This window comes from Stegodyphus dumicola, chromosome 6 (genome assembly GCF_044657685.1).
Source record: "Stegodyphus dumicola isolate Sdum_Otavi_A_Nest chromosome 6, ASM4465768v1".
Classification (NCBI taxonomy): domain Eukaryota; kingdom Metazoa; phylum Arthropoda; class Arachnida; order Araneae; family Eresidae; genus Stegodyphus; species Stegodyphus dumicola.
The window spans coordinates 178,510,997-178,536,639 of NC_140773.1; the positions used below are offsets into that span (position 1 = coordinate 178,510,997).

The 25,643-nt window shown below is 31.8% G+C and overlaps 1 protein-coding gene across 1 annotated transcript in view; it reads right to left on the reverse strand.

Moving 5' to 3' along the window:
- Positions 1-4,058: 4,058 nt before the first annotated feature.
- Positions 4,059-25,643, reverse strand: part of LOC118203676 (tetraspanin-6-like) — a 64,706-nt gene continuing 43,121 nt past the window's right edge. The window contains exons 5-7 of the mRNA XM_035375954.2: positions 11,398-11,481; positions 9,160-9,239; positions 4,059-4,766 (exon numbers count right to left, since the gene is read on the reverse strand). Of these exons, the coding sequence (XP_035231845.1) occupies positions 9,168-9,239; positions 11,398-11,481 (156 nt within the window). The 3' untranslated portion in view covers positions 4,059-4,766; positions 9,160-9,167. The remainder of the gene's footprint in view (positions 4,767-9,159; positions 9,240-11,397; positions 11,482-25,643) is intronic.

The window sequence follows — 25,643 nt, forward strand, 5'->3', positions numbered from 1 at the left end:
ACTCCTTTGTTTACTCTAATTGTGCCACAGATGTTTGTTTTATGCTTTAGTAACTCCTCTGCAACCTTTACACTATTGTAATAGTATTCCATATATACATCGTGCCATAAATTTAAATATGGCGATAGCAGGGACAATATTGTCGCAATTAGTGATTTTCCTTGCGTGCAATATATTTCTAAATTGCATATATAACCAGATGTCACCTCACACACCATATGGACTAAAATTCCATATTTTATAATTTTCGCAGGATTATATGTACGAAAAGATAGCGTGCCCCTCCATGGAATGATACCTTCATCCAGTGATAATTCTTTCTCGGGTTTATAAATTTTTTGAAACTTTTCTACCTGGTATGAGTAAACTGGTTTTGTTTTATAAAGCTTTTGTTGGCTATGCTCATTATTACTGAAGTGCCAATACTTCCATAACTGCCGAAATCGGTTCCTTGGCATAGTATTCCCAAAAATAGGTATATGTAATCCAGGGTGAGTAGACCAATAATCGTCTTGTTCTGGTTTTCTTATTATTCCCATTAGGATAACAAGCCCCAAAAGTTTTTTCATTTCTACAACATTTGTATCAATCCATGCTTTATTCTTTGTTGATGCATTGTTGTTATCATTATTCTGCTGATTATGATATAAGTTTGTTCATCATGACTGACTGAGTTCTGCCCCCAATTTTGATAGAGAGCACCCCAGGGGGGGACGAGTCTGATTTCCCACCCCTCTTCCCTTACCACCAACCTCTTGAGAGGACTTCTGGCTCTCTGTGTATTTAGAATTCCCCATGCTACACAGACATTATACATTTACAAACATCCACGCCTTTTCCAAGATTCAAAGGACCTGAACCTTTCGGTATAGCAGTCAGGATCCCTAACCACTATCCTGACTGGGCAACGACAAATTTATTATCATATGTAAGTTTTAAAACATAGGGACAGCCTGTTATTATCCATGGTTATTTAAATTATGGCAAAGCACTTAAACTACTACTTTTAGATGAATAACAATCGTGAATTCTCTACTAAGCATTAAATACGAGATACAAATGAAACTACATATACAGCATGTTTCAAAAAGAATATACGCATTTCGAATGCATATATTTATTAAATAGTATGACATATGAATGTGAAACTTTACATACATATGTATGAACCTCTCAAGTTCAGATTACAGATGTTCAATATGTCCTCCATCAGCGACACGAACAATATCACATCGATACTCAAATTCCTCCCATATTCGGGCAAGCATGTCCGTCGTCACTATGTTATGACAGTACGGATCCGGTTCTTCAGCTCTTCCAGGTTCTGTGGAAGTGGTGGTACATAAATGTTGTCTTTAATGAAACCCCATAGGAAGAAGTCAAATCTGGTGACCATGGAGGCCAGCTGAGACATGCTAAGTCACCAGCTTCTTGATGACCAATCCAACAGTTCGATAGAGTTTCATTCAGATAATCGTACACTTGGCGACACCAGTAAAGGGGGGCCCCGTCTTGTTGAAAAGTTGCCTTCGTGCAGCCTAGGAAACAACTAGCAAGTAACATAATTTCTGCTATTTATAACATAGCAAGATGCTTCTGACCGTTAACCGTGTTTCCATCAAAGAAGAATGGGCCGTAAACAGATGATCAGGATATCGCATAAAACACATTGATTTTGGGCGAATCTCATACATGTTCAGTAGCTGCATGTGGGTTCTGTAGGCCCCAAAATTCGAACATTGTGTTTGTTACATGATTACTAACATGAAACGTCGCTTCATCACTGAACACGGTGCATTGTGCGAAAGTCTTAGCATTGTCAACAGCATCAATAATCTGGTTACAAAATGCCACATGTTTGCATTTGTCATCAGGACGCAAAGCCTGTAACAAATGTAACTTGTACGGCCTCATAACCAACCGACATCTCAAAACACGCCAAATTGTTGTTGTAGGCAGTTGTAACTCTCAACTGGCACGATGAGTTGATTTTGAAGGACTATGTTGAAAAGCAGTTTGAATTCATGCAACATTTTCATCGGGAACATGAGGGCAGCCAGAACTCTTTCCTTTACATACACATCCTGTATTTACAAACTGTCAATACCATCTGCAAATGGATCTCATTCGGAGGATCACTTTGGTATCTCAACTTGAAACATCTTAGCACTGTAATCACGGAATTGCATTTTGCAAACTCCAGAACGCAAAATGGTTTCTGCTTCAGAGTAGCCATTTTAAATATGTGATGGTTACCATGCAAAACAGAAGATAAATGACATCTAAGCGGCTATTAATATAAAATAGGACTGTATTCGTTTTGCCAACAGCCAAGCCGAGGCACAGTGGTCGATAGTTTGGACAAAATAACACTAATATGTATATTCTGTTTGAAACATTCTGTATATTACTTTTATTTACAAATTTAAATCTGTGACTAATAAATATAAATTTCCATCTAAATAAAAAAAATATCACCTTTTAACTGAAAAATAAAGTTAGATTTAATAACTTTAGAGTGGAGTAAGATATGAGAATATGCAGAGTTGTGCAGCATTATCTAATTACTATGAGTATCTAAAAACCAATTAATGACTATTAATTTTATCTGCACATCATTGAATGTATCTATTATCTGTAACTAAACTTCACTTGTTCTAAGTTCTTTACAGGCGAAATCAAAGAGCAGTGAAATTAAGAGGTAAAAACTCTTAATGAAGCAAAGAGAAAAAAAAAGGATTGGGGGTTTTCCAAATTTGACTATTAAAGAGCACTTCCATATGTGAAATAAAGTACACATGCTATTTTTCCCATCCACATAATTTGTTTGCATCTGCTCTACGTGTGAGAATACAAACTGCCACGGAACTTTCTTAAAATACTTTCTCAAAACCCAGCTCCAAGACAAGAGAGTTGAGTAAACAGTCTGGAGTTGCTTTACAGTAAATCTTCATGATTTCTTAATGAGATTTAGTTATAAAGGTAGTTAATGTTTCATTAATAAAGATAATAATAATGATATAATACAGAGGTGGCTAACCTGCAGCTCTTTGAAGGATTATTTGTGGCTCTCGATAAATGTAGCCAAGTTCCCTTTTCATTTTTGTGTTATTATATTTTTAAAAATGATTATCCTTCCATGTGTGTTTCAAAATGTCTTTTGAATTACAAACCACAAATATGAAAGACTTAAGTGCAATGTTGTAACAAATTTCATTTCCGTCCAAGTTAACTGTTTCGCATCGAGAGAGGGCAAAATATCTTTTCCCCAAACATCGAAAATGCCTGTGTCTACGAATTTCTCCTGGAATGCTTTTCCTTCCCCTATGACTAATTGAATATTACAGCGCTAACAATAACCTACTTAAGTAAAGCGAGAACTTCTTTCATGGATGCTTTCACCCTGTGTGAAGTTCCCCCTTGGGACCTGATTGCAACTTCGGGCATCAAAAAGCTAAACATTGACAGTAAACAATGGAAAGAGAAGGTGCATTAAAATAACAAAACTACTATTAGTCGCTTCAAAAGAATCACTAGCATGTCATTTGACAACACCTGAAAGCAATGAGCAATGCAGTAACGTGATGGGGGAAAGCACTAGGTAGGAATTTATTCAGGCATTTGGGATGTCCAGCAGATGTCTGAATGTGACTTCAGACCGATTTTGAATTTGTAAACTTTCATTGCAATGGACAGTTGACATTGTGCTCTGGAAGAAACAATTTGTATCACTCTTGCATTAGAATTATGGACATTAGAATGTCTTCAAAGGTGTACCCTACCCTTAGACAGATGGCCTTCATATTGCTTTGCTATAATCTAAAAAATCCAATCAAATCCTTGATGCTGAATATTACAGATCAAAACAAAAAATAAATTTATTAATCAACAAAATATTGGATCATTAATTATTGTAAAAGTCAAAATGTCTTTTGTAAGCATAATATGCTGCAGATAATGTATGACATTTAGTATACTAAAGTACTTCTGTCCTAATAATAATATATAGAATGTCATAAACAGTATATAAAATTTCGCAAATAAATTATGCATAAAAATTGTCTTTTGGCAAAGCTCTTTATTAGATTCAGATATACAGTATATATAATAAAAATTTACACCATGAAACACAGTTTGAAAATATAACATCAAGACTGTGCAGAGAAATAGTTCAAAATTCACAGAAAACAGCCAAGAAAAGTTCAAATTTTTGGTTTAAAAAAATGCATCCATTTTCAATAGATAATACTTTAATGTAGATGTAAATGCATCACTGAATTTTAAAAGTTAGCTGCATTTTATATAATTACTATACTTACAGTTTTATATAATTAACTTTGGGGGGAAAAATTAGATCTTCACAATTTTACACAAATTTTTAAATTCAAACACCATCTTATCAGTTTATCACCAAGTAATTAAAATTCTTCACCAAAGATCATTTTAATTTTAATCTAAATTTAAGATGTACTAGTAAAAGCTTTAAATGCTATGATGAATTAAGCACTATTTAAAGACACCAAAATCTATGTTTCAAAACATCAGATTTTTAGAAACAAAAGTATTCAATATAAAACACTTACAAAATGAGAAACATTTTTAAAATGCATAAAAGAATATACTGTGGGGGTATAAATATAACAAATAGAACATTGTGAAATGGAACATCAAAAGTGATTCCAATGAGATTGACCAAGCACTGTGACCAAGAGACATCAAAAAGAATGTTTAGCAAGAATATATATTTCAATAGTAACTTTATAAACCTGTAAAGAACAAAATAAGATTAAGCTTATGAAATAAAATGATAAAAATAAATGCTCGCAATTTCTAAATCTAATAAACATGATTTTGATAATTATTTTTTAAAAATTGAAAAATATTTTACACATATAGAATAATTAAAGTACTGCTGAAATAATCAAAAAATAAATTTATTGAACTCAGGATAATATTACAAAATTAGAATACTATAACTGTAATAAATTTACTTTTTTGTTACTATAAATAAAAATGATCATTAGACCATATGAACACTAGAGAATACGACTGCAAATCACCAAAGAAAATAACTGAATAATGTTTTTTAAAATTACTTTATCTCCACCATAGGATTCCTAAAGCATCTGACTTTAGCTACACTAAAAAAGATGTTTCAAGAACTGGCCAATGTAAAAAAAAAAAATTACATTTTGAGATCAAAAGCTTAACAAATGTTAATGTGATTTCATTCTGAAAGACATACAAATCAAACATTAAAACAGTACATTTAGCACACGTAGTAATCACCACCCAAATCTGTAATTTTTAGCTGTTTTGGTAGTTTTTCAAAGCCAAAAACAATTTTTTTCCATTTAAGATATCTTGTATTTAATGATACTTTTTTAAAAATTTCATAATACACTGCTAAAAAACTTGGTGGTCGTGAATCCAAAAACCTCATTTCAGACGTCTTGTGCAGCACAGCGGATAGCACCAGAAGATGTAGCTGCAGCTATGAAAAAAGGTAGAAGCCCAAAGTGATATGATAAAAGGTAGAAGCCCAGAGTGATATCAGGGCTATATGGTGGTGTAGTAAAAGATACCATTCAAGACCGTACAGAGTTCAGCTGGTGAATGCAAATATATGCAGTCTTGCACTATCCTGATGGAACATTACCCTTCTGTGCCGGAACTCAGTTCGACATTTTCCCTTGATAGCAGCATCAACACGGATTAACATCTTGCTGTACACTTTACTGTCGAGGGTTTTACCTTTTTCCAGATACTCTTAGTGGATAATACTACGACAATCCCACCAGATAAAAAGCATGATCTTTTTGTTAGTCAAATTGCATTTTGGGATGCTGCCAACAGGCTCACTGTGCACAAACCAACACCTTTTCAGCCGTGTTATTGAAGTAAATCCACTTTTTGTCACAAGTTACGATCCGGTCCAGAATTTTGTCCTTGTGTTGATATTAGAGCAGATTAGTTCAGGCCCAAACATGTTTGTCCTTATCTGCCAGAGTCAGCTCATGCGGCACACAGCAATTGAACTTAGACATCACATTTTTGCGATGCATTGAGCGACTAATGGACATGCAACAAGGTCTAAATCCGTAGCAAGATCTCGAGTGGTGGCATATTGGTCTTCTTCCACAAGTATTTGTAGGCGGGCCTCATCAGTAGCCCAGACAGAGTGTTCTGCTTCTTCATTGTTACAGTCCATGTTTTTGAACTTTCAGTACCAAACCTTCACAGTGTCATATGAAACAACATTAGTACCTAAAGCTATAGACATGATTTAACAACATTCTGTAGCTGACTTTTTGCAACAGAACTGGAAGTAAATTATGGTTCTAATCTGGTAACATGATAGTTCCGTTTCAGATATCTTGTACTTAATAATACTTTTTCTTTTATTTCACAATACAGTGTTTAAAAGGAAGTCTCTCTCTTTCAAATACCAAAAATTATTTGACAAAGTATGATTAAACATGCCAATGCCAACTGTTTACACAGATTATATTTGCAGTGGCAGGAAACTTTCGTTAAAACCCGATATATATGTATCTGATCATAAAAAGCAATACGGTATGCATAGGAAAGAAATGCATATCACCCAATAGAATGGATTTAATTGCATGTCCATGCAATGTGCAGTATTTATTAAACTATACCCTTGCTGTTAATTTTAAGGTAATGTTCATGCACAAGGTGGCTGGTTTGATAATTAATTTTCACAGGTCTAAAGAAATGAATTTTAATTTCATAACAAAATTTAATCTTTAAAAAATGTCTCGATCCTATACATTTTAGCATGCAAAATGGTGTTTTTTTAATATTATTTCAAATAGCTTAGCTAAATGATTAAAGGGCAAAGTTGGCACATGCTCTCTATTTTGTATTCTTAAACTTAATGGTAACATTTGCATATCCATCTAAATTTTCATATTTTAAATTTGATTAACTGGCAAGCTTATCAAAAATTTCATTTTGATGAAATATGGTCGTAAAACGACATAAATAAATTTGAAATTTATCTTTTCAAACTAATTTTTTTAAAAGAAAAATTGCTGGTAAAGCATTGCTGAATTTAAAACTTTGCAAACAATTTTTTGTAACTGTAAAGCAATCAGAAGCTTATATTTCCGAAAATCCAAGTAATCAAGTTCCACTGAGTCTGAATTTGTCTCTCAGTGGCAGAAGCCTTAGGAATGACTGCTATTAAGTTATGTATAGAATCAACTTCTACCAAGTCTATATTAGTTTATTTTACTTTGTTGGTTTTTAGTCATTTTCAATATAAATAGTGCCTATTTTTTATCCATCACTTATTAGTAAAAGATCTGCTGAATGATATAACTACCTATAGATGTTATTGCCTTGTCTATGAATTTCCTGGATTAATGAGCCAGAGCCTCAAGGAGGTTGAACTTCTATTTCCACCCCAATTTTAAGGAAGATCACCTGGAGAGTACGAGGGTATCCCATAACTATTCGGTCTATTGGAAAGTTATATCCTTTTTATGACAATTTTTGACACGTAAGCACATTTATTTGCTGTATGTTCGGTTCTCTATTTTTATCGCTTAATGTATACATAGTGAAGTAGCAAGTTAACTAAAACAAAGTTGATTCACGTTAGTCTTAAGTGTGAAGCGATAGTATACCCTTGGCCACTAATAAAGTTCATTTACGCAGCTGTATTTTATACGAATTTCAACAAGGAAGAAATGCTACAGAAGCATGTAGAAATTTATTGAAAGTGTTCGTGAAGGTACAGTTTCTGATAAGGCATGCAGAAGATAGTTCAAAAAATTTGAAACAGGTGATTTTGAACTTTCTGATAAGCCACGTTCTGGGCGATCATCTTTTATCAGCGATGGTGTTGTTACGACCATGTTGGTGCAAGATCCTTTTGTGATAACATCGGAGATCGCAAAAAGGCTTAATTCAGCTCAGCAAACCATATTCGAATGATAGGATTGGTGTGGAAATATTCAAGATCGGCGCCATATGAATTAAGTCGGAAGAATTTGATGATCGAGTCGTCATATGCACATCTCTGCTTGCTCTGAACAAAATGAAGCCTTTTTTGAACCGGATGATAACTGGGAATGAAAAGTGGATCACCGATAGAAACATCGTAAGGGAAAGGGCATATTGTGAACCCAGAAACCCAGCCCTCCCACCTCTAAACCAAATATGACTCTGAATAAGGAGAATGTGGTGTATATGGTGAGGACCAGTACATTATGAACTTTTAAAACTGAAAAAAAAGCTCAATTCGGAGAAGTACTGTCAGCAATTAGACAATTTAGACACAACAGTCCAAGAAAACAGGCCAGCGATTTTCAACAAGGAGGACATCGTACTGCATCATGATCATGCTAGGCCACATGCTGCTTTGGGGACTCGTCAAAAAATTGCAGAACTAGGCTGGGAAATTCTGACACATATACCATATTCCCCAGACTTAGCACCCTCTGACTATCACTTGTTTTTGTCCTTACGAACTTTTTTGAAGGGCAAAAAATTCAAAATGAAGTAGATATCAAGCAAGAAAGAGATCCAAGATCAATCAAATTAAGGGGAACGGAGTGGAAGATCTGTTTAATGACTATCATGCAGTACACATCAGCACCATTCTGAAGAGAGGAAAGAAGAAAAATATTTTAGAAAACTGGACCTCCCCTCCCCAAAAAAAGAAGATGTGAGACAAGATGAAGAGCAGTTGAGACATTCCTTTCTAATGAATAACCAAGAATACATATACTAAACTAAAAACTTAAAATTGTATGCATATATAACACCATAGGTGCAAACAATCTTACAAATAATAAAAGTTTTAACATTTCCAACATAGAGATGTATTTAATATTATTTGCCTCTTTTTTTACAATGCTTCTTTATTTCGAATCAAATTCAAGAAGGGATTAAAATTATTCCATATTATCCTATTAAAAATCATGTCCTGCATATTTTTTTTAAAAGGTGCAGAAATGCTATCTTAGAATGGATTGCATACATTAAGATTATGTTCAGCACCACTGTAAATTTGTTTTCTTTAAGGAGCATTAAATTTTAAAAAACTGTTACATAAAAGAAAAATCAATACATTTCAAATTAAAAAAAAACATTAAAAACTTATGTTAAGATTCTAAAAGAACTTACTCATAAAATTATCCCATTGGCTCATATTTGGCTTTATCAATATATTTGCCAAGACAGCAAGCTAATATTACACCCAAAAGCTAAAAAATATATATATATATATATATTAAGAGAAGAAAATTCACACATAGTAAAAGTTAAAGCCAACAAATATTTTATATAAATATATGTAATCCTTAACCAGCTATTATTATTATAGCACAAAACAGGTTAAAGCTAGCAAATATTTTATGTAATTGTTTTAACCAACTATTATTATAACACAAAACAGTTTATTAACTGAATATTCCTTAAACAAAATGAATGTATTTCCATTTCAAGAAATTACCTAATAATTATTTGTTTACATAGCTTATGTATTGAGAGAGGTAGAGTCAATTATTCAAATAAGATAATTATCTTAAATTTGATGATTTAAAAAGCTGTTTTTCTTTATTTTAGCTAGAAATTCTAAAAGTTTGCTCTTCAATTACAATTCACTCAATAAGTCTTTCAATTTAGTTGATCCTTATGAAGATTACAAATTTTTGTACTCATATTTATTTAAATATGGTATCAGATTTAAATTTTAAAACGCAATAGAGTGTGTGCATAATGATATTAAAAAGCAACACTAATTATAAAATCACGAGAAAACAAATTTATACGTTAAAAGTTAAAAATAAAGTGAAAAAAATTAACAGTATCATAACCTCTCCAGTTTCAGAAATCAAAATTATAAATAAAAATAAAATTAGGACAAAATGAAGGAAAAATTCTAGCTAAAATAACGAAAAACAGCTTTTTAAATCATCAAATTTAAGATAATTAATTATCTTATTTGAATAATTGACTCTACCTCTCTTAATACATAAGCTATGTAAACATAAATAATTATTAGGTAATTTCTTGAAATGGAAAGTTTATAAGTTATAAACATATCTGCATAAAAATCAAAATGTCTAGTACTATCATCCACTGACAGACAAAAATTTAGCTTCTTGTTATGTAATGCATGATTTTATATGATTTTTCAAGATAATGAATTTCATTTACTATTAAATTAACAAAAAACAACAATATTTAAGCCAAAGCTTCAATAACATACTATTACGAATTTTGTACATATAACAAATAATTGTAGTGTAATAATACATAATTTATACATAACATATATATATATAACATGAAAACTAAAGAAGCGAAGCTTGCAAAAAAAGTAAGACTACAGGGGCAATTCTTTTTGACATTGAGTAAATGGTCATCTCACTAGTTTGGCGAAATACTACCAAGCTGACAACAATTTTGGCAACTAATTTTTGTTGTCAAACATTGACAACCTTGACGATATTTTGGTCCAGTCCCTGCAAAAGTATAATGAGTACGGTAATTGATGCTATAAGGAGCTGTAACTGTATCCGGCCCTCATATGCCTTTCAGTAATTTTGAAAAGTACTACAGATTTCTTGGCAGCTGAGTGAAAACTATAAAAAAGTAGAGGGAGCATCTGCTCTCAGTTTTTAGTTCAGAGCTGAACTGAATATTGAGATACCCGTCTTAGATTCACTCTTTAGATGCACTTTGCTTTACATGGTGCTCTGTTCTTAGTAGTTTAAAGTGCAACCACTGATTGTATTCTGTATGAGTATTTTTGTGGAATGTTCTAGAAGTGTGAAGTGTTTCTTAAGGTAAAATAAATTTTATCAAGCTATCATCAGTTCTGTCTGCATTCAATCTATTATGAACCCATTATAAATGCAACAAGACACTTTTTTAAAAAATTTAAATTATAACAAGAATAATTCAAAATAGAATCAATTATGATAAAATGAAATCCAATTTGTAAATGTAATCTCACACATTTTGTTTCTTTAAATAAGCCAAAGCATGGGAGGGCTATCTGCTTAATCCTCTAAACTTACATTCATCAAGATGACATTTATATTATTAATGAAAGTAAGAAAGCAAAATATCTTAAATTATAAGCTAATATATAACAAGTGACAAAAATCTGACAAACATCTCATGATAGGATAAAGCCAGTCATGCACTCAGAGGATTAAGGTGTGGGATGCCTTCATGCAGGACTTTTAAGGGAAACTGGCTTATGTTATGCATTGTTATCTACATTCTGATAAAATAAAAATACTCCACAGATGCTTCTATACTCTAAAGTGGATGCAGTTCATATAATTTTTACACCAGTATTTTATAATTAAAAAGCACTTCATATTTTATATTTATAAAAGCTACACATACCTGAAAGCAAGCTAGGCCTACAGCACCTCCAAAAATAGCTCCCAAGTTCTGATTTACAAAATCAACAACTTTATTGTAACAACCCTGATAATGAAAAATAAAAAAAATAGTCAAATATTCAGAAATTTATATAGTTATGTCAGGAAACTTGCAGTTCAAAAAATTGTTTCATAAGCCAAAAACACTATTTGAAACACATTAAAAAACGCCTCAATGCAGGAGATTTGTTTTATTTATATGTAAATATTAATAATTACAGAGTTATAAATACATGCATCTTTTAAAATAGAAATTTATGTAAATATATGCCAATTTAAAAATACTAGCATACATACTTATACATAGACCATAAAAGCAAACATAATTTATGTATTTATATCAATTATGTATTTGATCCCTTCTTCTAATATCACTTATTTAGTTATTACAGAGATCAATCAAAATAGCACATGCAGACTGAAAAAAAAATAACTGGGTACACTAAGCTTTGTTTATTCTTTGAAAACTTTGAAATTTAAACTGTATATTTATTTACGTTTACAGTTTTAAAACGTTGTGAAATTAGTAATGCTTTCTTTTTGTCTTTCTTCACAAAACTGTTGAAATGCATATTATACAAAAATTTAATGTAGTGACAGGAATTTACAAAATTTCCATTACTTTACTGACACAGTGTGAATTTCTCATTAAATAATCTTCAGTATCAGTCTCTTCTTCATAACCATGCAGAAGTTCACTTGCACTTTCTTGAATACCTCTTAATTCTATTGTTGCTACATTTTCAGAGATATTCATAATCCTTCAAAACTATTCAATCCATTTTATGTCGCATAATGTTTTTATCACTATTTATATATCAGTGGTAAATCATTTTTAGTTTCATTTTCTAAATAAAGAGGCCTTCTTTCAATAATTTTAATATATCTTTTAAGGATATTTTTCAACATCCAACAAAGTTTATTAATAGCATCAGTTATTATTATTTAACATGTGCTATCTAGTGAACTATTTGTCTTTCGCTCTTCCCACAATGAATAATTCCCAAATTCTGTAGAAATTTATGCAAGTACACGAAAGAAACAGCATTCTGAAATTAAAAGAATGCAAAATTATTACACTACCAAAGACAAAGTACAGGATAGAAATTTTATCTTATCTTCCACCATTCTTCTACATTCATTCAAATGATCTTCAATAACAGTTTTATAGAAAGGCACAATGAGAAAGCTTGTTAAGAAAAATGTCTAGTGAAAATTTTCTGTAATACATAAATGGACGTATCTTTTGAAGTATGATGCATAAATGAAAATCACTTTACATTATTCAAAAATATCTTAAGCCAAGATAATTGAAAATCGGTATATAACTAAGCTGCAGTACAAAGCCTGAGATCCAGACGTCCAATATCCGCAATGACTTAAAAATCCAGACCTCAAAACCAACAACAATCTTTTTTTCCCCCTTGATTGCTTTACGCATGCACATTTCATTTTTCCTCCTCCATAATAAAACACATGGAGAGTCCAGATTCTTAATTTTACTTAATTTTACCTCATTGTTGAAGAAACAATCATCTTAGCATAAATTTGTGTGATCAATAATTTGGCTACCTAACTATGTATCTGCTTGACATACATCTCAAACCAAAAATTTCTAGTACATAGAAGGATCATTAATTTTACACTTACTAAAACTTTATATCTCTGACACCAACCTGGCGAATCATTATTTATTATATTTTGCTTTCATCACTGCATATTTATCAACACATGACAGCTTGAGTAATGACTCATACAGTGATGCCTAAACAATTTTTTTTACATTAGTAACTGAATAACAAACTGCATGGTAACCTTTTATGCTGACATTATGCTTAGCGGTGATCACAGATTTAAGCTTAATGAGCTAAGAAATGTTGACAAGGAAAAATTTGACAAAACATTCTTTTCATATGCTAAAAATAGATTTTGTTAATGAAACTCATAGTCCAAAAGATCACATTTAGTGCTATTTGAATTAAGAATAACTGATAAATTATTCACATAAACCCAGAACCGGGGTCAGAGCTTATATGGCTGCATCGGGTGGCAGAATTTAGAAAAGACAAACTGTTTGGAATTTGGAGAAGCACCGAGCGGCAAAATTAAGAGATGACAAATTTTTATAATTTAGGAAAAGCACTGGGATCCAAAGTTTAGGGGCAGCAAAAATTTAGAACTTAGGGAGGAACTTGGTTGCAGAATTTAGGACCTGCAGAGATCAGGCGGTAAGATATCTAGTGCCTGCCCTCGATGTGGAAATTTTTTTATTCAGGACTCTGATAACCCTTAAGAATGAACAAGAAATAGATGTTAGTATAATAAATAATTTAAAAAATATATTTTAGGCTTAACTGTCTCTGAGCGCAATAGAAACAAAAGAAAATTTACTGGAACAACTTGTCTTTCATCTCCAATCTCATGTTACATAGCCAATAATGTAAAAAAAAAAAAAAAAAAACATTTTTAAGCTAGGCTAAAATTATTCTTTACTGATTCCAAGGAATTTCAGTTAATACAGCAGATTATGCTGCTCCTTAACTTTCTGATTTGATCCAGCATATTATTTTTTACAGGCTGTTATTATTACAGTAATTTTATGAAAATTAAGTTTGAACTTTCAATAATATCGAAAAGAGTTTCTATTTCTGGAGCTGCAACAGGATCTACAAAGCGAAAGCATGTTTTGATGTCCATTAAACAAAAATTGGAATTGCTGCAAAAAATGAATAAAGGTATATCCGCCTCAGCATTATGCTACACAAGGAGTAAGGCACTGGAAAGTCAGTATTGAAGAGGAAATAATATGGCATAAGGAAATGTATATGATACAGTACAAAGTCCGTAACTCGGACATCCATTATCCAGAATGGTCTATAATCCGGACCTCAAAGCCACAAACTTTTTTTTGTATGCTTTATGCATGCGTGTAATGCATTTACACATGCGTGTTTAATGCGCACTTCTGATAGTGAAGAAAGTGACAGAGAGGTTATTGAAAATGATAATATTTCGATTGACAAGTTAGTCAGTATTCTCGACACAGCAATTACAGGACTTGAACAGTGGAGCTTTGTAACTGAACAAGAAATTATGTCTGTTTATAGAATTAAAGAGAAAGTATTAGCACAAAAAATGAAGCAACTTAAACAACTTACATTGAAAGAAATGTTTAATAAAGTAAACAAATAAATATTAAGCTTTTTTTGAAAATTTTGATACCCTTTAGATCATAATTGCACTTTATTTCATAAATTACAGTTTCATATTTTTAATTGTATAATTTCTGCATGCCATCTTACCAGATTTAAATTGATGATCTATAATCCGGAAAAAACCCTAATCCAGAATCGAAGTCCTGATGAGTCCGGATTACGGACTGTGTAAGAAAACCGAAAAAGTAACTTTTTGAATATTTTGTGGATTCCAACACTCCACTCACAATGAATAACAGAAAAATTATTTATTATGCTAAAAGTGACGATCATGACAAAGTGATAACTGAATGGGTCAGCCAATGTTGCAGCAAGGACGTGCCACTGACGGCCCCAATGCTAATGGCTCAAGCCAAAATATTTCAAGATATTAACTTAAAAGCTGAGTACACATATTTGACAGGTTGGTTAACCAAACTTAAAAATTGCCATTGTATAAGGCACTGAAAAATTTCAGGTGAAAAGGCTTTAGCTGATATGGAAGCTGCTGAACTATTTGTAAATGAATTCATTAATAATGAAAAGTTATCTCCAGGACAAATTTACAATGCTGATGAAACTGGTCTTTTCTGACAATATGTACCAAGAAATACTGTAGCAATCTCTACAGAAAAGGCTTCAACTAGTGTCAAAGATTCCAAAGTGAGACTAACAATTTTAACATGCACAAATGCTGCAGGAACGCACAAGTATAAACTTTTCATAATCGGGAAAAATACATGACCTCCAGCATTTAAAGGAGTAGAGATTTTCTCTACTATATATTGTACAAATAAAAAAACATGGATGACACAAACATTAATGAATTGATTTTAAAATCATTTCATGCCTGAGGCTTGGCAACATTTGAATTCCGTTTGTTTACCTGATGACGCAAAAATAATCCTAATTGCAGACAACTGTTTGGCTCATACTTCACTATATGTTTTAATGAAAGATAATGTATCCATGTTACTCTTTCCTCCAAATTATACATCCATCATTCAGCCTATGAAGATAGGAATAGTGCTGGGCTGAAATGCAAATATAAAGTAGGCATTTTCAAAATCCATGCTAATTTTTTTTTTTTTTTTTTTTAATAATGGCAAGACTAGTCAAGAAATTTTTAAATATTTAGAATAAAATCTGCTGTGTGGAGCATCGCAAGATCATGGGAGGATGTGTTTCCAAATGCTTTAAAAAAGGCTTGCCATAATTTATGACCAGCTACCATATTTCATGGTAAGGATGATGATGATGACAGATGGGAATTTGAAGGTTTTCGGATATTGCAAACCAAAGATAAAATTTTCTAATTAATGAATTTTGCAAAGAAATGACGAGTTTTTTATTGCAATGACAATGCCCCAGTCATCAATCAATTAACAGACATGGAAATCTGTAATATGGTTCTAGATCCAAAAAAACTGCTACCGATAGTGAAGAAAGTGACAGAGAGGGTACTGAAAATGAAAAAATTTTGATTGACAAGTCGGTTAGAATTCTTGACACAGCAATTACAGGATTCGAGCAATGGAAGTTCATGACTGAACAAGATAATTCGTCTGTCTACAGAATTAAAGAGAAAGTATTAGCATACAAAATAAAGCAACTTAAACAATTTACATTGAAAGGAATGTTTAATAAAGTAAAGTAATAAATATTAACCGCTCGCCTGATTATCCCGAGTTATCTCGGGTTCGTATATATTGCAGTTACTTATTATCCCGAGAAAACTCGGGCGAAGCAGAATTTGTTAGTATGATTTCTCTTATCACGGTTTTACTCGGTCTGGAGGAAATGAAAGGAAATATTTAGCTTTGATTGGCAGTTTGCCAAATTTTGTTGGTTGCACGGTTCTTTTGTAGGGGCTGGTCGCGTGTTTCCCTATTGTACAGTATACGTTGGCTTGTGGATTAGTAATGTATAAAGAAGGATGCATGTGTTGGAAAAAAATAAAATAATGGCAATGATGGAAGATAGCAAAAGCAACGATTTTTCAGATAGTGATTATGAAAAGGTTGGGGAAAAAAATCAAATCCAACGAGACAGTGTACTCTGTCAACACCTTCTTAAATACAAGCCTCCCTACTGAAGGCTCATAGTTTAGTGATGTCACAAACTGTTGGCCTTTCTCAGTGGGGTGCAAAAGATCGCCCTTAAACCAAGGCCATCTAGATGGCATTAGCAAGTTAGGGGAATTTTGTCCTTGGTCGTGAGAAGGCGCGTTAGTGAACCACGTCTTCTTAATTTAATACTAATATTTTTTTCGATTTCCATTATGCCTTTAAAGTGCTGTGTGCCGTTATGCTGAGGAAATTATACTGACGGTCCTAAAGTGTCAGTATATAGATTTCCTAAGCAACAAGATGCTCTACATAGATGGTTAAAATTGATACCACGAGAAAATTTTACCATTTCCAAGTATTCTCGAGTAAGTTAAGCCTAACTTGAAATTTATTAAGGTAATTGCTTCTGTATTTAAAAGAATGGATACGTTAATATTAAGGAATTTCATTTCTATAGTATACATTATGTATAACATTGTGTAATAACGTATCAATAAGTATAATTATGTATCGAATTGTATGGTTAATAATTATGTATCAAATTGTATGCTGAATATTCACTTACTTTTTAAAATCTCCAATTTTTTACTTTTTGACAAATTTTATAACTTGGAACTTTCAACTTCATACGTATATGGTAGAAAATGAAATTATTTAACTTACTATTTAATATATTTTGGTATTAAAAAATTTTCTAAAGAAACTGTGAAGGCAATAAAATGCTTATGGTTTTTTAAATTGTAATATAAAGTGCACAGTTTTGCGTAAAATAATAAATAATTTAAATTCTTAATACATGAAAATTCAAATATTATTAAAACTTATGTCACTAGGAATTCATTTCTCCCCCTTTCCTCCCGAGTGGGAGACAAACACACATATGCTTGCTATTAACTGTTTTGTTAAAATATAAATTGCATTACTAGAAATCCTACTTTTATTACTTTAAAATTAGTAATTAGGTCTATGTTTACATTTGCGGAGATTTAGGTCTGTGAATTACATTTTCATGAGAAAGATTTTCAGCGGGTTTCTGAATACTACGATTAAAAAACGGGGAAGAAAATGGAAGTTCCATTAAAAAAAGTACTATTGAAAGAAAATGCAGTTCCTTCAATTTTCAGTGCTTGCCCCAAATATTTGTCTTCAACAAAATCATCTCATGAAGAGCCGCTGAAGAAAAAAGAGAGAATGGAAAGTGAGCAACTTGAAGCAGCAATATCTGAAAACATAGCAGAACAGCAAGTATATGAAAAGAAATACTGTTATAGTAATCTGAGTGAGCTTTAATCATGTCTAAAAAATGTCAAGATACCTGTTGATTTAACAATTGTGATTAAAGAAAATAGTATATTTTTTCTACAGGTCAGCACAGAATCTGCTCCTTTTATTTCTGCATCAGTTGTTATCCATGATGATCTGCAAGTGAAAGCATGTTTTAGAGATATTCCATTAACAAAAGTTAGTAACCATGAATTCCCTTTAAAAATTAATAATGTGCATAATCTCTGTTCATTGCTTAAAGAAGTTGCAAAAATTAAAGGTGATAATAATGAAAACAGCTTTAAAAATTTATTATTCCTAACTCAAGGCCTTCTTCGTGAAATAGAAAAAAATGCTCCTGAACATAAAAAGAAAGTAGTTCAGTTTATATTTGAGCAGATGTCATTACTCCTTTTGCATAAAAATAACAATAGGTATAGTTCTGATCTATTAATATTATCAAGTTTGATGTTTTCAATCTCTCCACATTGCTATAAATTTTTAAGAAATAGTGCATATGTTACTTTGCCACATCCTTCTACATTGAAAAGATTGTATTCTGATAATGTTGATCCTAAAGTGGAGCAAATTCCTGAAAATTTCCTGAATTATGCTAAGGAAAAAATTCTCTTTTTAGATGAAAACGATAAGTATGTCACTTTAATGGTTGACGAAATTCACATTAAGCCATTCTTAGATTTCAAAGGTGGAAATCTAATAGGAATGGCATATAATTGTGAAAAAGCTAATTCTGCTGCAGTGTTTTATGCTGCAGAGTTTCTAGTGTTTTATGCTAGAGTATTCTAGTGTTTTATGCTGCAGAGTATTAGATCTTCATATAAAGATGTTATAAGTATTGTCCCAGTAAAATCATTATCAGTGCAATTTTTGCATGGATATATTATGAAAATAATAAAAGGTTTAGAAAATTTAGGTTTTCGTGTAATATGTGTTGCTACAGATAATAATGCTGTAAACAGACGAGCTCTTTCATATTTTGCTAATCCTCCAAAAATTAGTATTGTGTACCAACATCCAACTGATCCTATTCGACCACTGTTTTATATAATTGACAGTGTTCATGTACTTAAATGTGTTCACAATAACTGGCTGAATCAAAAGAATTTAGGGCAATGCATGTATTTCCCAGATTTTCTGGAAACACCAGAAACGAAATCTGCAGAAATTTTAAAACCAGCATCTTTATTGTGCTTAAAGAAACTTCATGAAATTGAATACAGCAGTATTGTGAAATATGCTCCGATTCTGACTACTAAGTCATTGTATCCGAACAATCTAGAAAGACAAAATGTTAAACTAGCGCTTCAGTTGTTTAATTTGAATGTGGCTGAAGGTCTTCGTATTGCTGGTCCTATATATGACATTTAAGAATGGAAACAAACTGCTGAATACATTCGAATTATAAGCACATGGTGGCACATAGTTAATGTAAAATCTTTGTATCAGGGAGAACATAAACTTGATATTTTTCAGGAACCGATTACACATTCGGTAGATGATCAAAGAATTAAATTTTTAAATATGTTCTTGGATTGGTTAGACAAATGGGAAATCAGTGGAGCGGATACCGGTTGTTATACGAAAGAAACTCATCTTGCATTAAAGCACACTACGTATGCTATTATAGAAATTTCGAGATACTGCATAGAAGAACTAAACCAAAAATATGTTCTAACAGCAAAATTGCAAACAGATAGTTTAGAAGATCGATTTGGTCAATAAAGACAGTTATGTGGTTCTCAGTATAATGTATCTATTACAGTCAAAAGTCGTTAATCCGGACTCGTCGGGACTTCGGCAATTCCGGATTATCGATTTTTCCGGATTATAGATCATCAGTTTAAATCTCGTAAGATGGCATGCAGAAACTCTAAAATTAAAAATATGAAACCGTAATTTATGAAATAAAGTATAATTATGATCTATGATCTAAAGGGTATCAAAATTTATACAAAAAAAAGCTTAATATTTATTTTACTTTATTAAACATTTCTTTCAATGTAAGTTGTTTAAGTTGCTTCGTTTTATGTGATAATACTTTCTCTTTAATTCTATAAACAGACATAATTTCTTGTTCAGTTACAAAGTTCCGCTGTTCAAGTCTCGTTAATTGCTGTGCCGAGAATACCGACTAACTTGTCAATCGAAATTTTTTCGTTTTCACTAACCTCTCTGTCACATTCTTCATGTCTTTATCCATTTTTTGCAGCAATTTCACTTTTCGTTTGTTGGACATCGAAACATACTTTCGTTTTGTAGATCCTATGGAAGTTCCAGCATCGGAAATTCTATTTGACATAATCGAAAGTTTCAAGTTTACTTTTATAAAATTGCTCTTACAGTCTGCAAAAAATAATAAGCGGGATCCAATTGGAAGTTTAATGAACAACGCAATCATTAACATTAACTGAAATATATAATTAGATAATTTTAGCTTACACCGTCCGTTATACATTAAACGCGCAGGCGAAAACGTATTCTGCACTTGCGCACATGCATATGCTCAGTAGTCAAGGTCTTACGCGCACGCATAAAACGCCTGTGCGCATGTGGCAATGCGGCGCATGCGCAGAAAGTTTTTAGCTTTGAGGTCCGGATTATAGATCATTCCGGATTATGGGTGTCCGAATTAACAACTTTTGACTGTACACAAGTATATGAAGCAGAGAAAAAATTGCGGGTTCGCTCTCTTCTTCCTTTAACTTTAAAGTCTGCCATTCATGGTGAAATTACCATAAGTAAAATTGAATGTGAGCAAGAGATGGATGGTCACATAGAGGAAACAGAAATAACTGGATCTAAACTTGTTGTTAACGAACAAGACATTATAAATATTAAAGATAGTCTTAGTCCACTGATGTATATAGCTGGTTATTGTGTGCATTCTGTGATGAAAATATTGTAAAGATTATTTATTATTATCAAACGAATTTCATTATAAAGGAGCATGTGAGCTGATAAAAAATTTAGACTTTGGAGGGTTGAAGTATCCATGTGATGAAGTTATCACTATCATTATTTATAACTACATTATTATATCCAAGCTAATATCTTTTGAAAATGAATCTTTTTTTTTTTTTTTTTTTTTTTTTTTTTTTTTAATGTAGAAATCATAGGGCTATAGCAACCCAGCTTACTACAGAGAGATTATGTAGCGATGAAAAGTATTTGCCATTTGAGACATGTGAAAATGAACACTCGTCCAACAGACTTCTTAAACTTCTTGTGCATGTAGCTACAAACATCTTCCTTAAGAATTACTGTAAAAAAATTAATGACTCATTGTCCAAACAAGGTGGAAAGAAAAGAAAAATTCAAACTTTTAATGATGAAAAAATATTACTTTAAATTTTATTTTGAGAAACTTCATTTTCGTTCATGGCATAAAAGTTTAATTGCATAGATACAGATGCCAGTCAGAGCACAAAACTTTACTGAAAAATTTTTATTTAATCTTAATTTGTATGAAAAAAATCTACAATTTGAATGTAATAAGAATATTTTGAGAATATTATTAAAATACTTGGTAAATTGACAGCAGAGGAAAATTTATTTAAAAATTGTGAATTTCAATACGGGAGGGATGGAGTGTTAATGCAAGGGACGTCCGGTATCCTATTATGTCATAGCACTTTTCCTGACATAATTAGGCTCTACCACGTACACTCTGGTAACAAGGATTGGAAACCTCAGCTAACACCTTGCTATTTAAGAATAAAAATAAAAAAGAATTGTAATTCAACTTGTGTATATAGAATTAGTTTCTTTAATGGAAGCTTTTGTGCTTATAAATCTACCCTGCTAAAATTTAAAAGCTTCTAATATCCTTAAAAATATTTCCATACATCCTTCCTATTATTTTTTATGCAGTTAAGTGACTTGAATATTAGTAAAGAGGGAGATTCCAACATTTCCTTACTGTTACTTATCAAAAGTCAACCAGTACTTTAAAGCATTATTTTAACTGTAAACATGCAATACAAGACCATAAAAAAATTAATAGTATACAATATACTTTGCGCATATGAAGAGGTTATCAATATTATATCCGCTACTGAATTGAAAATACATATTTTCATCTCTCTCTCTCTCTATATATATATATATTTACATATAGATAAAGTAAAAAAAAGAAAAATAATATGTACCTACATCACTAGAAAACACCATCTTGTTAGTAAAGCTTTAATAACATATATATTTTAAAGGTAAGTAGTAGGTGACCAACGGCGATTGTCAGCCGCCAGTTTGTGACGTCACGATCTCGTAGTTGGGCTTCTGTTTAAGAAGGTGTTGACTCTGTGCTCCCGTGAAAGAGATTCTAGCGATAAGCCAGTAAAAAAAAGAGACCAGATACCAGTGTAGAATGTCAGGTATTACTCTGTGTTGTCCCTTGTTTCAAAAACTATCATACAAAGATTAATATTTAACTTTTTTTCGTTTGCCCGAGATAACTCGGGATAGTAAACTAATATTAAAAATAAATGCTTTTACACCTTCAAAAAATTAAAAATTCAACTTAAAATCTACATATTTTGATTTGTTTCGTTTTGTTGTATTTAATAATAAAATAAAAAAAATGTGATTTTTTTTGCAATTTTTTTCAAAAAAATTTGTAAGGGAAGCGGTTAAGCTCTTTTATTTGTGATATCTTTCAGATCATAAATGTTTCATTATTTCATATGTCACAAATTTTTAATTTTATAATTTCTACATGTCATCTTACTAGATTTAAACCGATGATCTAATATCCAGAAAAACCCCAAATCCAGAATTGCCGAAGTCCCGATTAGTGACGAGTCCGGATCTCGGACTTGGTACTGCATATACATAAATGCTGAACATATAATTGAAATGTTTGCAGATATTTTTTAAGGTTTAAACTTTAACCAGTCTATAAAGAAAACAGCAAATATATAACTCATCAACCATTCAATAAAATGCAAGACATCTAAATGGTTATGCAAATACAATAAATTAAAAAATGCATGTACGCATAATAAATTTAAATTAAAAGTTCTATAAATAATTAAAGAAGGTGTACGCATAATGAATTCAAATTAAAAGTTCTATAAATAATTAAAGAAGGTATTATAAAACTAAAACAAACATGGCACATGATAAAATGATGATAATGCAGAATTCCAATAATTTATGAAGATCTGCAATCCAAACTCATTTTTGGATGTAAACGAAGAAAATTTCGAATTCTAGAAAATTCAACATAATTTCAATGGTTGTTTTCTCTAATATACACAAAGAAATAAACTTCTTAAAAAAGTACACTATGTTTACAATATACAAGGTAATTAAAGTTGCAATATCAAAATGCTCTAAAACCAAAAGTCAGAATGACATGATATTTTACTAGAACAATTTTGAAGCAATGAAATTAATTTTGGCGAAGGAATAAATAGTTCCAAAATTTACTGAAAGATGGCACTGTCAGAGTTCAATTTGCTACTGTAGAGATATGCAAATTACTAAGGCATGACATGCACACCTCAGACACTGCTGTTATAAAAATGCAGAACACTGCATTTTTAAGTAAAATGGTTATGTAAAATGCAGTGTGGCTGCCACATTCCCTCGACTTGAACCCGTGTGATTTTTGGATTTGGGGAAACTTAAAGAATGTTGTTTACAACTCGCAGGTTGTGAATCTGGCAGACTTGAAGGTAAGCATCAGGCACCATATTCATTGCATCAGCACAGATATTCTTCAATCTGTAGTGGAACATACCGTTTTGCACTTCCAAATAGTAGCGGAACTTGGCGAATCGCATATTGAACAACGTATGCGTTAATCATGCATTTGTTGAGTTCCCCTTTTTCTCTTGTCACTATAACTGTTTTCGCTGTAAACACATATTCTTGTCTTTTTACTAATTTGCCGCAATATTGTTTCCTTTCGGCTAACAAAATTCCTCTGTTTAATGAACCCATTTAGGACTTCCTGATGTTACCCTGAGAGTGCCATCTATTGGCACATTTTTTTATGTTTTTCTTCGCCTTCTCACAATTATTCTGGTAAAATATCAAGTCATTCTGACCAATAATTTTAAAGTTAGAGTATTTTAAAATTTCAACTTTAGTTATAATCACCCCATACATTGATTAAAGAAATTAATTTTACTCATTATTAAAGTTTTATATAAAATTTTCTGCATAACTCTCTGTAATGACAAATAATAAATTTGCAAATTTTGTGTTTTAGATAAATCATTGCTTTTGAGTTGCTAATCCATTCTTTTAATATTAATTTTGAGTTTATGCAGTCTGTGTGTGCAAAGAATTTATTTGTTCACAGCTTCAGATGCAGAGTTTCAAATGAAATGCACTTCAAAATTGATTTGTTTACATTCCGCAGAATGAATGCATACCTGTTCATATAGTTAGCCAACAGAGTCAGATTCTTACCCTTACATAGATTTATGCCACATTAAAAATAAAAAACACGGTAACAGTGATAAAGAAAAAAAAATTCTTTTAGTAAAACTACACTTTCATTTCGAGCACTGTAAAATTGCTCACTTGTAAAATTGTAATTTACTTGTAAAATTGCTAATGATTTTATTAAACCAGCAACACAGATGTCATGGCAGACAAGTGTATGGATTCATTTTGGGAAAAACTTTCTATCAAGACTTTTTTAAACTATTTATTTGTGTACCCAGTTTTTCTTTCATTTAAGAGCATAAAAATGCTATCCACAAAATGCTAAATCATTTATCCTTTTCTCCCCTATACATTTCCTTGTATTGACATTTTCTCTGTATATATTTAAAATATTTCATCATTATTCATGGCATAACAGCCCAGGGTTTTCCAAGGCCTTCTTGGACTAGATCTTTCCAACCACCTCTACTAACAGTCAAACTTTTCCAATTTTTAGTTTTAAGGACTAAAGGCCTCATTCAATTGAAACATTTAGTTATCGTTAGTCGTCATCAGTTGCGATTGATTTTGCTGCTTTGGTATTCAATTGAAACATAATGATTACTCTGAGCTCGCGATCGATCGTTTTCATAGCGATCACTTGGAACCCATCATTCCGCAGTGAAAAACGATCGAATCAATATGGCGGCTGTGTTGTTTGTGCTTTCACGAGGACAGAAATCAAGTGTGCTAAAGAAAATGCTTTAGATCTGCTGAGTGAGCAGCAACTTATATCAAAGTATAGGGTGTATAAGGATCCTAGCAAGGGGAGCTGACTCATCATCTGTGTTGTATCCAAATTAAGGGCACTTGTTGCTAGTAGACATTGATTTAGCGTTGTGTTGTTTACATTTGTGGTGATGGATTGCTACCTAATTCCGAGAAATGCGAGTGTATGCACTGCATCAAATTATTCATATCGTTCCAGAAATAACTTTAGTATGTTCTGTTTCCCGAGAAATGATGAAATACGAAGAAAATGGGTAATTAATTCTTGTCCATTGGAATAGATTCCGATCGCAAGACCGTGCGCTTTTGAAGTAAGTTCAGCTTCGTATGTTTTCATAATTGTTAAAAAAATAAATGTTCATGTTTCAGAGAAATGTGTATTATCATTTAAGTATTGCAATTAATAACAAACTGATTTATATGTACAAAATGAATATCAGAATGTGTATAATCAATACACAGATACCGACAGCGATAAGTAGATGCTGATGTGA